The sequence below is a fragment of the Neopsephotus bourkii genome, unplaced genomic scaffold (genome assembly GCF_033783945.1).
Source record: "Neopsephotus bourkii isolate Nb327-2 ecotype Australia unplaced genomic scaffold, CSIRO-AGI_Nbou_v1 NB_1358, whole genome shotgun sequence".
NCBI lineage: Eukaryota > Metazoa > Chordata > Aves > Psittaciformes > Psittacidae > Neopsephotus > Neopsephotus bourkii.
In genome coordinates this window covers 3,351,696-3,369,809 of record NW_026901837.1, presented here as the reverse complement: position 1 = coordinate 3,369,809, position 18,114 = coordinate 3,351,696, and the positions used below count along the sequence as shown (strand labels likewise).

Genomic DNA, 18,114 nt, shown 5'->3' with positions numbered 1-18,114 from the left:
ATCTGTGGGTAAGTCAAAACTGCCTTATCTACCAGAGCATTTTAATATGTCCCCTTCTCCAAACTGTTTCATCTCCCTCAGTTCTCTGTGTTTTTTTTTCAGCAGGACAGCATCACAACATGAAACAGTAACATCTTGTGGATAGGTCTTCCAGGCAAGGGTGCAGAACATTCGGAATCTGATCATCTTCATGGTCTTTGATACCGTGAGGATGGAGCTCTTCAATATTGCTGCAGAGCGTTACCATGATGAATCGCTGTAAGAAAATACCACTGAGCCACGCACAGGTCAGAGAAAATTGACGGCTACATGGCAGAGCCCTTCTGCAACCTGTGCTTCCTCAGTCTGAATTTTACACAGGCAATATAGCTCAGAGGTTGTATGGGCTTTCTCACTCCAAGTCTATGGCTACGTACAAATGTATCATTCTATGAAGCCACTTGGATATACAATGAAAAAGTGCACACTGTTATTAAGATGAGAAATCACTGCAATTTTTATTATATTTAACATAGGTTTGTTCTGCAGAGCATATTTTCCACATGAAAATCACAATGTCTCATTTGCGGTAGGATTTATACATGTCAAGGATGTGGTTTTCCTGATCATGTGACGATTGTTCCATTGCTTCACAATGTCATGAAAACTTACACAAATTTTTGGTGTGCTGCACTGTCCAGTTTTGTCACTTCTAACACGACTGCCTTTTAAAATACACCTTGCTCAGAGGTGCAGAGTGACCTGACCCAACTGTGCTGCCAGAAGCCTGTGCTGGCCTTACAGCTGTTCTGCAAACCCCCTTCTGCACATGCTATGCTAGAGGAAAGGCAGTGAAGCTGCTGTGGGGGCACAGAGCTTTGCTGTGGAAGCCATGACTCCTCTGGAACGGCTCCATCCATGTGCTGTAACATGCAGCCAGCAGGAATGGTGCCTCAGCAATGCACAGGGAATATAGCTGCAGGTTGGAGTTTCTGCGTTAAAAGGAGATGCAAGCTTTGCGCAGGGTGTAATTAAGCTGGAAATCTCATTGCCACAGGGTTTTATGGATGCTGGATTTTTATGTTTGTCTGCGAAGCAAAGAAATGCACATGAAAAGGAGCCACCATGGGGAATTAAACACAAAGATACTGGGAAATCCTTGAGCAAAGTCTCACCAGGGGCTGGGAGACCAATAGGGAAGCACTGCTCTCATGTTCACTTACTCTTTCCTGGTTTTGTTGGGCATCTGCTATTACCCACTGCAGGAGTAGCAACAGGATCTTCATTCTTTTAAATGATCCTGTACTGACAGCACCTGTCATGAGCTCTGGAGAGAGCTGGCTTCAGTCCTCTGCCACGCTTACTGTTTAACCTCTTTTGCCTTCCTTCATGGGAAAACAGAAATCAGAGCATTTTCCATCCTCTGTCAGGGTTGAAACCTGCTTACAGTAGGCTTGGGAAGTGCTTACAAATGCAGGGGGGGTTGTGTGTGTTGGTGCTCAGTGTTGCCATGGAGCCAGGTTTTGTTGATGAACTTGGACTTGTGCTGGCCAGGGTGCCATGGGCCCACAGCAGATGCTGGTGACAGTGGTGGGGCTGCTCCAGGACACAGCTTTCCATGTGGCCAAGTGCACAGCAGAGGTAAGGCCTGGTCTTCAGCTCTGCTTTGGGTGCAGCAGGGAGCAGTGGGGGTTGGAAGTAAGTAAGCAGAAGAATGCTTGTGCCCAGCAGCAGCTCTGAAGAAGAAAATATTGCAGCTTCCAGGTGTCTGCTGCTGGGCACAGGCACAGAGGCTTTAAGGGCTTCTGGTTCAGCGCTACTTAAGGCAGGGGCCTCTGCTGCAGCATCCTCACCTCCTTGTTCCTACACCTCCTAGTGCAATGCTGTGTGAGATGTCATGTACATCACAGCTCTGCCCCACTTGCTGAGCAGCTTACCAGTAGTCCTGTAATGCAGCTCTCTCAGTGCAAATGGGAAAGCAGAAACAGGGATTCACAGACTTTTTCTGAGAAGCTTGGCTATGCAGCAAATGCACTGCATGCACTCCACTGTGGGGTTCACAGTCTGACCTGTGTGCCTGTCCTGCCTGTAACTGTTTACCTGCCAGGCTTGTTCCCCAGTGTTATTTACATCTGATGAAGCTCTCCCATCTATCAGCAGCCCTAAAGACAAGCCAATAGCTGCAGGGGGTGTGTGCCTCTTGGCTTTTCTCCCTTTATTTTTTCCAGCCACCATCCCAACAATAGCAAAAAGGATCATAAGTTCCGCAGAAAGTCACTTCTTCCCTTTATTCTTTTTAAGGCCTGCTCAGCTGTATTTAAGCCACAGCTTGTGGCACATGTGTGCCACAGCCCACATGGAGATGAAGCTAAATTGATGGACAGGAATGTCGCACACTGAAATAGCGGTGGGCTCCTGAGGCCATGGTACAAGAGACAGGGACTGGAAACATTCACCTTGAGCCTTCACCGAGCCACTTGCTCACCTCTAGGCCCAATCTCCTGGTGCAGTAAGAGCGCTGTGACTCCCCATGCATGCAAAAATACATGCAAAAAAAGCAGTACAAGATGCTCAGCAGCATCGTTGAATATCTCACTGCTTGCAACCATCTCACATGGTGGGGAGGGGCAGGGGGACTACCAGTGTAACTTCAGTGACATTTGTGAAGCAGCCCACCATAGGAAAACAAGACACTCACTACATCCACAAGCAGGGATTCAGAGAGATTTGCATGTACTCCCGCAAGTGTTGGGAATTATGCCAGAGGCGTGAGGGGTGCAGAGCAGTAACTGTATTAGAACATGGCTTAGGTTGTAGTTCACATGGGGAATACAAGCTCTGATAGGATAGAGTGTGGGAGGGTGTTAAACTGCTTGTAAGCAAGTGTTTTTTTTTCCTTACCTTGAAAATCCAGGCTCTGAAGCTGAAGTTTCCAAGCAAGTTTGCAGATCCTGTAATACAGCCTTTAGTAGAATTTGCATGGCATGAATACTTACAGGAGAAAAAGAAGGTAACTGTTGTGCCCTCAGGTTGTTTCAGCCATGAGTCCTCTCCCCGGGGCTGCAGCCTCTCCCGGCTTGGTGCCAGCCACAGATGTCAGAAGTAGAGATTTTCTACCCCAATTTATTTAACATTCTGAGAGACTCTTGAGGCAGGATGGGGCTCTCCAGCTGCTTTACCTGTTCAGCCTAAGCTGCCCCCAAAGTGACACCCAGGTGACTCTTGCCACGATAATGTCCTGCAGCGTCAGGATCCAGATCTTTAGGGCATGTTAACAATGCAATGTCGGCACACTTCACCAAAAGCTGCTGCCAGATCCCTTCCAGTTGGTGGGATTTGGTGTTTCAGAAGTAAGAAATGCATAAAAGTACCACTTTTTATTGCTGACTGCTTCTTCACCAAGTGTGTAATTAATCCCCTGAGGCTTTGCTGTCCCACTGAAATGCAGGAACTGAGAGGTGAGGTGTGGGGATACACCTCCTCGGTGATGTGCTTCCTTGATGGCTGGCTGCTGGGGGATGAGAAGGATCTGCTCGAGTGGTCTTACCGCGAGTGGGGCTATTGTGACTATAGGCCTGAGGCACTTTACCAAGCGACTGCTGAGGATTTCTACAGCAAATACCTGAAAAGTACCCAGGCAAGTAGCACTGTTTTATGACAAGGGTTCAAGGTCTGTAAGTGGCAGGAGCCTGATGAAAGGGCAAGTACCATAAGCAGGAAGGAGAGCAAGCACAGAGGTGGTAGATTTTTGGTTTTCTGCCCTGTGACAGGGGGACCAGAGCTGGGGCTGGACAGGCTGACGGGGAGCATCCCATGTGGGGAGGACAGCAGAGCCTCTGCACTATTGGCAGCCAGGAAGGGGCAAACACTAGCCCAGGTGCTTGACAAGTATGAACTGTGTCAGGGCTGAACAGCTAAAAGCGCAATGCTGACTATGCTGCAATTGTGCTGCTCAAAAATCCCAACACACAGCCCTTGGGATACCGAAATTCTTGGGTACCCTTATTCTTGCCTACCAAAAGCACAACAGCCAAACCTCTCCTTTCCCAGCCAAGACCCCCTGAAGTGCCATGGTCGGATTGGGTACAGTGCTGCCAGCCCTTGCACAGTACAGAAAGCAGAGAAAAATATATCAGAACGAATACCAGTCTGGCTGGGAATAGCCAGATATGTCCATTTTGGCATGGTGGCTGGTATACCTGTGGGTTCATTTCTTTCTGCCTGTATTGTATGGGCTGTGATAGGCATGTAAATAAATACAGAATAAAGAAGCAGGCTCTGCCCAGTAGTTCATTTTAATACACTGTTAGGATTATTTCTTTCCAGAACAAAGTGAAACGTGCTCTACCTTTTTATTTACACAAAATAGTAGGAATGTTGTTGTGTGTTGAAAGTCCCACAGACATTTCCTGAGACCATTTGCAGTGGGTGGCTGGATCCGGGCCTGCGTTAGGAAGTGAGCACAGCAAAGAGAGCTGGCCTTTCCCTCACTGCAGTTGTGTTTATGCTTTAAACAGCATGTGTTCGTGTACCTGGAGATAGCCATTGAGGAACAGCTCATCGGGAGGCTGCTCTTTGAGGTATGTAATAAAAGAGGAAAGGAAAAGCAAAGAACAACTCCACCCAGTACAGTGGTTTCACCTGCTGAAGGCAGGGGCACAGAAATCTGTCCGGTGGTTGTCAGCAAGGAATTTCACACGTTGTCAGCTATGAATTTCACCCGTAGTCTCATCTTCTTGCTCTTGCAGCTCTTTTCAGATGCATGTCCCAGGACCTGTGAGAACTTCCGAGCTCTGTGCACTGGAGGAGCAAAGTCTCGCTGTAATGGCCGAGAGCTCACCTACAAGAACTCCCTTTTTCATCGCATAGTGAAAAATGGGTGGATCCAAGGAGGAGGTGCGTTTCCAGGTGTCCCAAGTAAAACCAAACTACAACACAAGCCAGAGGGTGATAAGTAACAGTCTTCATCCACAGAGACACAACTGAACTCCAGGATAAAGCTGATCTCTTCACTACTACAGATATAGAAACCAGAAAACATTTTCAGACATCTCAATTTCTAAATGTAGGAAAAGTTTGAATAATTTGTTCTTTTGCTTATCCAAGACCTTTTCAAAAAACTTTAGGAAACTAATTGAAAACATTAAAACTCTCTTCCAAGAAGTTCTTCTGTAAGACCTTTTGTGATTGAGTTTGGTAATTTTTTGGTTTCCTAATTAGAGAAACATGAACAAAATAATAATATCAATAGGAAAACATATTGCTTGTTTTATAGAGAGATTAGCGTATGGAGGTATTCAGTGAAACATCAGAGCCCTTGCATGCTTGTGAGTTGTCTGAAAGCCAGTGCTATGCCTGGAGCGTAGCACTGAGGAGAAAGGCACTACGAATGATGGTCATGCAGCTTGCAAGACTGACATCCCCAGGGAAGTCAAGACAGGTGTATCAGATGGCATTTCCTTCATTACACCCCTTTGGTCTATCATACATCTTGCCTACCTGTACTTCTTTTTACCTGCGTTTGCTATGTAGTCCATAAAAGCAACCTAAAATTACAAGTTTGCTACTGTGGAGGACTAATGATAACCTGATGGTATAAGACAATGTCTAAATAAAGTAAAAATCCAGACTTCTTAAAAAAGAAAAAAAAGTAGATGCATCAGGTTTCTTCAGTGCCTCACTCATCAGAAATCTGGTTCAATGGGATTTTCTCTCTTATCAGATCACCTTTCTTAGAAAGGTTAGTGGAACTAACTCACCATAGCATCACAGCTGCATTTTCATCTGTTCTTCTTCTAACCCTCCTCCCTGTGGCAGATATGCTTTTCCAGGGTGCCCCTTCCTTGCTGCTGCCACTGTAAGAGCTCTCCTGGCATGAGATGCTGGAACTTCTCAGAGGGGCAGACATTAAATGTGCTGAGTGAAATAGTTCTCCACAGAGAGACCATATCCTGGGGAGGAAGCAGAGCTTTCCCCAGGAAATTTCAGTAGTAAAACAGAAAGATGGATGCAGTTTCCCCCAGGCTGATGCACAACCCACATCTCTGACCTTGGCCGAGCTGCTCACTGACAGCTCACAGTAATGCCTGTGATAAACCTGGTCTCTGATGGTTACTTTTATCTACCCTGCAGACATCATCACTGGGAAGGGAGACCAAGGAGAATCAATTTATGGTCCCACCTTTGAAGGTATGTTTCCTCAGCTATGTTACTGTGCAAACGGCAAACTTCCACAAAAAAATCAGATTGTTGATCTGGTTTTATTCACAGAATAACCTGGGAATTTCCTTTTATCTCTCTAAAGCAAAACAGGTTGCTTTTCAGTCAGAATTATCTGCTTGCATCAGCAAGAGCGGACTGCTTTAGTGAGGACACTTAGTGATCTGTAACCTTGTCCCCCTCCCCTGATGTCCCCTGCCAGAGGCTCAGCTCCCCCAGCCCCTTCTCCTTGCCTAAATGAGGGCTGATGGTCACCTGTTGCCTACTTCAGACTGTGAATACTCACCTTTGTGGGCAGGACCTTAGAAATGCGAAAGTGGATTAGCTACAGATCTCCAGGCAGCAGACACCACCCGCTTAAATGCACTTAAAGTAATGGAAGTAAGTCAGCTTTAACTCTAGGTTTCCTAGACCTCATGAAACACTTCAGGCTTGGGCATACCACAGGCATCACTGCCAGAGGCTAAGTGACTCTGTGGGTTTACGGGGAGATACTTCTAAATCTCATAAAACCATGAAAGTCAAGAAATGACAAACATGAGCTAAATTTAACAAAAATATGTTCCCTGTAATGATACAAAGTAATAAAATGTAAAGAAAAAAAGAACATTAGAACTTGCAATATTTAAGAAAAACAATCCATATAATTGACATAGACATTTGGGATCTTCTGTTTAGATTAAATGTTACCCATAAAGATGTTTTATGACAGTTAAAGCACTTTTGAAACTGATTTATGTTCCCTTATATAAAAGCTTTCCCACTGCCAATGATGCAAATGATGTTACATTTGAGCAGTCTGGGCAGCAGCCAACAGTGAGATCAGAAATGCCATGTGTGGCTGAAAACTTTCTTTCCCAAGATGCAGAAGTACCCCACCACAAGAGGAAGCTGCTCTCACCCTGAGACCCTGGACAGAGCAAAACCCAGCTGGAGGAGGGCCACCCAGCTATGTCTCAGCACTTGTGTGCTGGAAAACTGCTGGAAGTGGCAGTCTGGGGGATTTAAAGCAGTAAATAATAGACTTATAGAATGGTTTGGGTTGGAAAAAACCTTAAAGCTCATCTTGTTCCAACCCCCTGCCATGGGCAGGGACACCTTCCACTAGACCAGGTTGCTCAAAGCCCTGTCCAACCTGGCCTTGAACACTGCCAGGGACAGGGCAGCCACAGCTTCTTTGGGCAACCTGTGCCAGTGCCTCAGCACCCTGACAGGGAATAACTGTTTCCTAATATCTAATCTCAGTCTACCCTCTTTCAGTTTAAAGCCTTGTCATTATTTGTCTTATCAAGACCTGTCCTTGTCTAAAGCCCCTCTTCAGCTTTCTTGTCAGCCCCTTCAGGCACTGATGTTCTGGGCTGCCTAGAGTGGGGAGGAAGGAATGAAAATCACTTCCGTGATGCTACTGCTCCTGAAACAGCAGCAAGCCCAGACTCCTGGGACACGCACGTCTCAGAAAGAACATAAGCCGATATTGGAAAAAAGCAGGACTGGCTATTAAATTGTTTGCAAGGTGGATGTCACCAAGGATTGCTTTTCCAGCAATGCTACCCAATAGATTTGTGACAGTGCAAATCTTACACTCTTTGCACTTTCTGGTCCGGTAGAAATTATCCATGGAGGAAAATGAGTTTGAGCGTGCATAGGCACCTCTGCATATGGGAAAGCTGCAGCCCTGCATGTTGCCCAGGCTGCAGCATGAAGCCCCAACCCCATTTGCAGTGTTCTGCTCCCAGCTCCATCCTCCTCATCTAGGCTTGTGCTTTCTCTGCGCTACCCAGGAAAGAAGCTCCCATGTCATGTGGGAAGGTGACAATGCGTCAAAATGGTTTAAGTAATTTTAAGGTGGATTTAATTTGGAATCTGTCAGTTTTGAAAGTGTCCCTGGAAGAGTTTTATTACCCATATTGCACATACTCCACGTGTTGATGTATTAAAGGAGACGATTGCTAATTCTTCCCCGCCCCCTTTTCAACCAAAAGTTGCTTTTCATTGAGAAAGGTGTTCCCTTGGGTATACCTTTCTATTCTAAGGCCAAGATTGCTTTCCCAGTACTTCCTGCAAAACTGTTCTACTCTGAGGGCAGAACAGAAATATCTTCAATACCTGAAAAGGTTGAGAGATGCCACTGTCAGCCAGTAATGTTCTGGGAGGCTCTGCACTTGGCAAGTGGCCGGGCACTGCAACCAGCACCTGCTGAAAATATGCACAACTGCATTTTACTGTAATGAGCAGCACAGGCTGAGGTGATTACAGAAAATCACTTGGACTGGAGCATCATGCTATAGGATGAAGCATCCTGCTCCAAAATGAGTCTGCTGAAATCATCTTGCAAATGACAGGGCAACAGTCAGGGAGTAACCATTCAGTTAAAATTCAATTGCCATTTTTATGAATCAGTTTCTGAGAAATGGCTCTCAAACAGGGTAGAAAGAATTTTAAAAAAGAAAAAAGAGAGAACTATAAGATCTATTTCTACAGTTTTCTTCAAGTCTGTTGAGAACTCAGTGGGGCTCCTGACTGCTCGGTGTGATCAGGACTGAGACAAGTGGAAACCCTGTTTCGCACCTCGTAGCCAGGTTCCCCTCCATGGAGAAGATGGAATCAAGTCCTTGCCATCATCTCCCAAACCCAAGCACAACTAATGCCTGTTCTTCCACAGTCACCCCTCTTGAGAGCCTCACCAGTCCTGTGTCAGCTGGCGCAGAGGATCCTCTTCACCTCCTTGCAGCTCTTGCTCCCATCACCTGCCTCCTCTCCTTACGCTGGAACAAAGCTTCTGCTCTGGGACCTCCCTGGCCTCCTTAACTACATATCTGCTCTCCATTCATTCAGCTCTGTCGTTTTATTTGGCTAAAGAAGTCTCCTGCTTGCCCCCCCCTCACAACCCTGTCTGTGCTCACAGGGGATTTTGTTCTTTTCACTGCAAGAAGCAGCATGAGCGGAGGCAGAGCAGAGGCTGTCCTTGGAGCATCTGCTCTGCCTCCTGCCTTCCTCATCTGTACAGTGGGAATAATCCCAAGTAGCCATGGGGAAATGCTGTGCTAAGTGCCCTGAGCTGCTCTGATGAAATGCATCACAGACAAAGGGGAGCCAGAGGCATAGTTGCTGTGGCTCTAATACTCACTAGAGTGCATTTTTATGGGTATTTTTTCATTTGCTTTTTACTGGCTTAAGCAATAGACAGTTGTTGAAAGCTCCTTCTAGGAAGGACATTGATTCAAACCAGACTTTGCTTGCATAAGACTCAATGAGACCTTTGGGGGAAAAGAGAAGGGAAAGAGAGAGTGGGGAAGGAGGAAAGGGGAACTTGTGGGAGCTGGCAAAAGGCAGCTGTACAGTGAACGGCAGCAAAGAGAGCAGCACATTTGCAGCTTTTCATCCCTGAACTCTCTCCCTAGATGAAAGCTTCGCTGTCCATCACAAGGGAAGAGGGATCATTGGGATGGCCAACAAGGGCCGCCACACCAATGGCTCTCAGTTCTACATCACCTTCCAGCCATCTCCCTACCTGGACAAGAAATATGTGGCTTTTGGGTAGGTACACATAAGCTTGACACTACTGAACTGTGCGGAATGTTGCCCTGGGAGTAAGTATCCATGAAATCCCTACAGCAGCTGCCACACAGGTGCCTCTGACCATAGGGAGGATAGAAAATTCAGATTTGAAGTGCCTAGTGACACCCATCCCTCCTTTCTCTATGCTGGCCTGGCTTTCTTGAGCTGGAAAACCCAGTGGCAAAGCTAAGGCTAGGGCATCTCCTGAACCAAGGCTGCAAACCTGTGGCTGCATAGGTTGGTGTCAGCTGAAGGTGAGCCCTGATGGACAGGGGGTGTTGAGCAAAGCCTCAGGCTCTGTTCTGCCCTCACAAGCTGAAAGAGATTATTTTAGTGAATGCATCCTGCGAGTTTGTTCTCAGTAGGTTAATGTATATTGCTGGCCCTATTAAGGTTTTTAGATTGTTCAATAATGTAATAAGGAAGATTATTGCTCTGGGCAGTTTGCTTGATGTAAGAGAGCAAAATGTATATGTATTACCATAGACAGAGAAATTCGCAGTGCAGTTTCCGTGTTAACCACATCACGGACTGTAACCACAGAAAGGATTTTTAAAGGAAGCAGAAAGTGTAACTGTCTAACCTACAGAGACAATCCAAAAGCGATTACTGGTTGGACATATTTATAACCATCAGCATTCACATAAAGTTTCTGCCCTGCTGCCAGCTCTGTGTAATTTGAAAGGTGCAGAATCTATGATCTTATAGCCAGGCCCTCCTAAATCTGAGTGGGAGTTTAATCCTGAGGGAGCAAAAAGTAGCCACAGCACAAGAGCACAGCCTGGCACTTCCCAGTTCTGCTCTGCTCAATCCTTCTGATGTCCCCGCTTGGGCAAGGGCCACCTGCAATGTCCTCCCCATTTAGTACCACTGTGCTGGCTGGGCTGGGGTGAGATACGGTATAAAGCTTTCAGGAGCATTGCTGCAATGGTACCTGTAGAAGGCACAGCTCATGCTGCCACACTGGGGGAGCAGGCCAGGCTCAAACCTGTAAAGACTGGAAAACGTTAGACTCTTTTCAGGATTCAGATTGGTGCTGTGAAGGAAGAAAACAAAAGATACTTCTAAGGGAGTAACTTTTAATACCATCACTTTCGACAGCATCTCCTGACTTCTTTCTCCTCAAGAGTAATGGCCATTTGTAGCTGGGTCATATGGTACAACACTTACTTCTTTAAATAAATGCAGCTGCATAAAGCTACAGTATTTTCACCTCTCCTAAAATACCAACTAGAGGCTACTTAATCAAGAAGCGATGGCGTTTGCAACTCCATCACAAAGACCAACTTTTTAAAGATCAGAGCGGGTGCAGCCTGTCAATAGGAAACCAGTGCCTGGGTATGTTACAGCCCTGCACAAGCCAGAAGCTGCAGATCTGGCTCCAGATGGAGACAGATCATAACTGCACTTTCTCCCTCCTGTAGGCAACTGATCGAGGGCACAGAGGTCCTCCAGAGACTGGAAGACGTACCTACGGATAATGAAAGGCCTAAGGTACCCTGCAAGATTACAAACTGTGGGACCTTTGAGCCATGATCACCAGCTGGTTTTCCTGCCTGCTGAAAGGTAGAGCACAGTTTTCTACTCAACTTTTTACAGACCTTAATGGCTTTCACTTAAAGCAAAAATAAAAGCACTTCTTGCACATGTGAGTGGCTTGGAAGTGTCCTTTTAGCTAAAAAAAAGGAAAAAAAAATAAAGTGTTCATAAGGTGTTAAAAAGCACTTTTACAGGAGTGTAGAAAGACTTGTGGATATATCTCAGTGGCCATCCACTGTTTATGGGAAATGGCATTAATACGATTACACAGTGACAAGCAGATATGATATAATGTATACATGGCTAAAACACGGGTGGACAGATGGATACACACCTACAGGGATAAGGCTAACTGTTCCTGGATAAATTCTGCCTCTACCACAATCTCAACAGCACAACTGCTCTGCCAGGTTTGCCTCAGAAAGCAGGAAAAAACATGTCTGCAGGACTGTGGTCTCTCTGAATGTCATGTATTTGATCCTGCACTGGCTACTATAAGCTAAAAGTAACACCCTTGAAATCAAGCTGGGCTGCATCAGGCTAAAACCAGGAAATGCTAGAGCAGGCGTAAGCTTTAACTAACTACTTTTGGCAAATGGTGTCAAATAATAAAAATGTGACTGCAAATAAAACAGAGAAAAATATTGTTTATAAAGTTACTGCAAAACAGAAAATTTTAAGGTTATGTGCGGATGCAAATATATAAAATCACAGAATAGTTAGGATTGGAAAGACCTTATGATAGTTAGGAATAGAATAGTTAGGAATGGAAAGGACCTTAAGGAATAGAATAGTTAGAAATGGAAAGGACCTTAAGATCACCTAGTTCCAATCCCCCTGCCATAGGCAGGGACACCTCACACTAGACTATGTCACCCAACTACACAGTATAATACACAACAATTGCTAGTGTCAGTGATTTCTTAAATGCAAGATCTCTCTGATGTACAGTGAAGAGCTTGGGCATGGATGGCTTCAGCAGATGACAGCAGGTAAACATTAAAAGAAGTCATGTGGAAGATCAAAATGCAGCCTGAAAAGACAGGTCATAACCAAATGCATTGGAAGTTCAAAGGGAAGAGCATGCTAAACCAGCCCTGCTGTGCCAGGGCCACAGACACTGTCAGTATACAGCTCTCTCACCTCAACTTCCAGCGCTGCTAGGAGTACTGTGCTGAGTGACCTTTGCTCCTCAGCTCACTGTATGAGCCGCTAAACCCCACAAAACAGCACCAGTGTAAGATGGAAAAGACTGAATTAGAGAAGTATTAGGAGAGACCTAATTTTGTCCAAGCTTAAGCCCATGGATTTAATGAAAATAACAATCTTAAGTCTAATTGCTAAATGCGAATGAATTTAACAAATCAGCAAAATGAATTTAACTGAATGCCTGAAGAGAGCATAGACCACAGGCTCTGAGCAAGTGTAGAGATTTAGTTTTAGCAACAAGATTTAGGTTTTTCTTTACTTATGGTACAAAACAATAAGTTTATTTAACCTAAAATATCTGTATGTGTTTGTAGCTAGCTAAGGAGCTACACATCTTATCCTTCTATTTTCTAAAGCATTCTGCAATCTATACACAGATTGTATAGATCTATGTATGAAACCTATACAGAGACTGTATAGACAGAGGAGCTAAGTCTTCTGTAGGAACATTTCAAACCAATTAAATTGCATAGACAGTAATTATTCACTTCATAGTTCTGGGTCAAAGATGAAAATACAGTGTTGTTCTTCATAAAACAACACATTTCCTGACAAATGACTTTCATAAGTAATAAAGACTACTGCTATGAAAAGGTATGACTTCCAAACTCAGTCCTGGGACAGAGGTTAGTGCTTCTTATTTTTTGCAAGGATTTAAAATTATATTCAGATATTTAAAGATAAAAGTCATAAAATTAGTTTTAGTTCTGCAGGTAATAGATGACAATGTTAAAAGACCAATTGATTTTTATTTGCTGATGGCTTGGTCACCCACGGCAGGTCCAATCTACAGTGTGGCTGCACCCCAGTCCCTAGGAGTGACTGAGCCGGAGCACAGTCCTGATCTGATCAGCAGTCAGAGTCCAGAAACTCATGCTCTGGCAATGGGCAGTGTTCAGGATCCCTCAGGGCAAACAAAAGCCTGACCACATCAGGTACCAGAAAGCTGATCCTGTGCCCGAAGTCACAGACCTGGTAACAAGTATGATGGCTTGACATATGACTGACGGTCAGGGTATCATACACTTGGGGTCTACAAGAGCTGCACAGGGTGACTGGGCAGGAGACAACTGGTTGAAGTTCCACCACATGGAAAATGTAATAATGAGAAGAGTACAACCAGGAAATATTTTGAATTTCAGGCATAATGATCCTTCAGGCAAGCCACAATTACTGTATTTGCATTGGTCAGGACAGGACTCTCTGCCAGCAAAAACGTGGTAAAATCTTTCATCCACTATTAAGGAGATCACCTAAAAGAAAGAGTGTGTCTTTCAAACCTGGCTCCCTAGTGCCTGCAAGTTGGGTATGCTTAAGGAGCCTAATGATAAAGAATGAAACAGAGAAGGAAGAATAGTCTTAACCTCAATCCAAAATGATGTTTTGTGCCATATTTTCTACTATATCTTACATCTCTGGTCAAGTCACTAGGAATGCATTGCCTCTTCTGAGAAAGCCAGACCAGAGAAGTGGCATGCACAAGTTTCAAGAGGACACACAAGTTCAGAGGCAAGCCACGGGGTTTCCAAAAAGCCAGGAAATTCAGGACAGTCTGCAGACGGAGGTGAAGATTTCCATTGCCAGCTACTGGTTTTGGAGAAGTTCCCTTCCCAGCAATCATGTAAAAAACCTCCCTTCTACAAAGCGCAGATGGCAGCAACCAGAATCCTGAGAAAACAATTATCTTACTGGATTAGAGTGTTTTATTTATGCAGTGTGTCACTTCTGTAAGAAAAACTGGTATCTTACAAGTTTTGCTATTAGAGCTTTACACTGAGCTTCTTACTGTAATTCTAGTAAGGTTTAGGATGTGAAGAAGCAGTAAACTGAACAGAGCTCAATCATGCCTGTACCTCAGATGCTGGAGGCCAAGTCAATGTGACCCAAGGACAAGCACAGGCAGGGCTGCAACACCCGTGAGGTTGCAGCTCAGGCAGGGGCCAGATGCAAGAGCCTCAGTCTACAAGCATCTAGTGAGGAAAGGTTGGGGAGCCCTGCTAGGGTTCCTTCTCTTGAGAAGCTCCCAGGCTGGCCAAGGCACCTTTGAGCACACAGCTGAACTCCTAGAGGCAGGAGGTGTGCTCCTGCTGTGACACAGGCCAGAGCCCACTGCTGTATTACACCCTCACCCACAGAAAAGTGTGATACAATACAGTAAAAGGATTTACTGTTGCAGGAAGACTTCATCTAAATATTAGCCTTATTTTTCTTGAGTTACCTAAACCAGCTTGACCTCATTCTGTGGTGGCACTAGCTGTGCAGGGGAAATGTTTATTCCTTCCACCCCATCTCACCTCTGCCTCTTGCCTTCCATTATTGTCCTCATGATATCTCTTCAGTCTGCCTTAGGCTAAAAGCAGTGACCTCTACCACTACCTCTAAAAAGATCTAAGAATAATAATTTAGCACTACTACATCCTCACTATCACTCTGCATATATTTTTCTATCTGTTTCTTACATTGAAAGCAGACTTTTCCACCTTATGTGGTGGGGCTGAACTGCCTGTACTGCAGCATGCATGAAAGGCCAGCAGACAGACATATCCCCAGGTTGCTGGCCTCAGGCAAGCAGCTTGTGCAGTGCAGGTGCCACTGTCCTCACCCACAATTTCTGCTGGGGACAGACACATGAGCAGCTTACACACATACTTAGACATCACACAGCACAGCATGCACCACCCTGAATGTGCCTTGGGGCTGTATCCAGCCCTGATCAGACACACCTCTCCAGCAGGGTTTACTACCATACCTGTCTCACAATGCAAAGATTAACTCAGGTTATAAATCTCCGAGCACAGGAACTGAGGCATTATTTCCGACATACTACAAAGATGGTGAATGGCATCATATTGTCCAACTATGTAATGGTATGAAATACCCCAAAACCTCCCTGGGTGGTGTCTGTTCCTTGTTAAAACACTCATCATGTGTTTACACTCCACACACTTCTCTTTGCATGCAGGTGAAATAGAAATTTGGAAATGAGAACAAGTGGTTACAAACTGAACCAAATATCTACTTTCGTTTATCTACTGATTTATTAATTTATTTATTTTTTATTTGTTGCCACCATCCTGAACTGCAGTACACTTCTCTGGAATCTATTCAAAAGCCCATTATCACATCTTGCCACACACCAGTTTATAGGGGTTAATAATAATAATAGGGATAATTGTAGGGGGCCTACAAGAAATCTGGAGAGGGACTTCTTAAAAGAGCATGTAGGGATAGGAAAAACGGAAATGGCTTTAAACTGGCAGAGGGAATTAGATATTAGGAAGAAATTCTTCCCTGTGAGGGTGGTGAGACACTGAAACAGTCCAGAAAAGCTGTGGCTGCCCCATCCCTGGCAGTGTTCAAGGCCAGGTTGATGGGGCTTTGAGCAACCTTGTCTAGTGGGAGGCATCCCTGCCCATGGCAGGGGCGCTAGAACTAGATGATCTTTAAGCTCCCTTCCAACCCAAACTGTTCTATGATTCCACAGTTCTATGATATAACACAAACTGCTGTGAATCCCAGGCATTTAGTACATTATGTGCTTTTACTCTATGTGCTTCCCTAAAATGGACATCTGCAGAAACTTAGGTTTTACCTATTTCTGCCAAGGACTTTACATAAATTTCCAGTAATGCAGTGCTTAGAATTCCTTATAGATTCAAACCAGAGTTAAATGCCTTAACTAACCACTAAATATATAACAGCACAATGAAAAACAAATACAGTGATGAATGTGTTATTTTAGATCTAGCAACAACAACCCAGACTGCCATGATCCTGCTGACTGTATGCTGCAAAAAAGTCCCAAGATGCTGACTTTAAGGAAAAACAGACAAACCACATTTATCATTCACTTGGACTCCACCAACCCCCAGGATTACATGATAGACATGTTTGCACTCGCCTGTGGGAACATGCTGTAGCTGTAATTGTTGCCCCGCTGGTAATCTTAGTTCTATTATGTACTTCCTTTTCTCCCGCTTTTCCCATATAATTAGAGTCTTTTATCAATCACATTTAACATTTGTCCTATTTTTTCCTTCTCTAAAAGAGATTTTCAGTATGGAGTCCTCATGAAATGCAGATTGTAGCAACCATGACACTTCATGTGCCCAGCACATCAACTGAACTACTGCTGCATCCCTCACACAACAATGCGACAACTACTATACAGATACTTAATATCACGGCCTACAAGACCTGCAGAAAGGAAAACCTGAATTCAAATAATGGCACATATCTAATGAAACCACAAGAGGTTCTATGAATCAAGCCCTGATCCCAGTAGGAGATCCTAAGCCATAGGAAATGCCTCTATTAAATGCTCACTGCAGCTTCAGTTATGTTGCAGTATCCGTTTATGCTGCTCCTCAACTTATTTTACATGCTACTTATTCAGAGGTAGAGCAGAATCACAGTATTTTAATAATGGATGTGGAAAACACTTCTTATTAAAAAGCCAGCAACTTTAACCACACTGCAGGAATAACTGAAGTATTTCACACTAACACTCCAGTAGAAGTACAGGCAGAACAATAGATAACTAAAGGGAATGTATGATTTCATTTACACCTTCCTTATTTCAGAACTATATTCAGGTATCACTGACATTTACACTCAACAAAATATTTGGTCATTTCACCTCAGTGGCTACAAGGTTCCTGTATTGCAAAACTTTCTCTGCTGTTTCCTTTGCAGCCTTTTCTTTGTGTTTTCACTCAAAGACTCCTTTGCAGGAAAGCAAAGCATTAGCCATCCTGCCCACCAGCAGGAGCACCACTATACAAGATGGCACAGAAGTTTGTCAGGAAGCCCTATAACCAAACAGTGTATTACTAACAGTCCTACAGAGCTTTCTAGAGCTCACACAGCAATCATGATTGGTAGCTTGCCTTAAAATTGCTGAATTTGTATTGGTCTCTGGACTCTTGGCAATAAAACACCTTCACGAAATAAAGTTTTTACTTTATGGAAGATTAAGCTAAGGATTTATTTGACTGTTTTGTCTTTATTGCTCAAGTCCAGCTCACACTTAGGCGAAACAGGAGAATTTTCCTGATTGTAACTCCTCTTCCCTCTGTTTTCTCACTTAAATGGCACCTTTCTTCACACCAGAACCTTACTAAAATTTGCTTTGTAACTCTAGCTTGGCTGTCGTCCTTGATTACAAGCAGGCATGAATGTTTTAGTTTCCCAACATTTGCCTGAGTTGGCACTGCACAGACTGCTGAGACATATTTACACTAATTTTTACTTGCAGAGTCCACTGCTGATGATATACATTGACTCAAGCTGCCTTAGGGAAAAAAACAAAAGACAGAGAGAGGGAATATGACAGGCAGAAGGGGAACTCTCCACAGCTATCAGAAGGAAGTAGAATTGTTTAGGTTGGAAAAGACCTTGAACATCAACAAATCCAACAACACTGCCAACCCCATCAAAATAACCTATGGGGTCACCAAACAACTCTCTCCAGATGCTCTCTGTAGTGCAGATGGAGATGGTGTTAAGAATTATAGCTGTTACAATGCTTCCTAGTAATAGATATTTCACTATGGACCTACCCATACCCCCAACTCAGGTGAGACCAGCCCTAGCTTGGAGTCCTCACGA

At 44.4% G+C, this 18,114-nt stretch overlaps 1 protein-coding gene across 2 annotated transcripts; it reads left to right on the top strand.

Moving 5' to 3' along the window:
• The first annotated feature begins 876 nt into the window (after window positions 1–876).
• Window positions 877–11,401, top strand: PPIL6 (peptidylprolyl isomerase like 6). Of its 2 annotated transcripts, XM_061366796.1 has the most exons (8): window positions 877–1,620; window positions 2,894–2,989; window positions 3,428–3,616; window positions 4,497–4,559; window positions 4,728–4,875; window positions 6,112–6,168; window positions 9,600–9,735; window positions 11,181–11,401. In XM_061366796.1, exons 1-8 carry the CDS (start codon window positions 1,540–1,542, stop codon window positions 11,290–11,292), a joined length of 882 nt encoding a protein of 293 aa, XP_061222780.1. In that variant the 5' UTR covers window positions 877–1,539; the 3' UTR covers window positions 11,293–11,401. The 2 variants fall into 2 exon arrangements, with proteins under 2 accessions (XP_061222780.1, XP_061222779.1); XM_061366795.1 differs by lacking the exon at window positions 3,428–3,616.
• The last annotated feature ends 6,713 nt before the right edge of the window (window positions 11,402–18,114 follow it).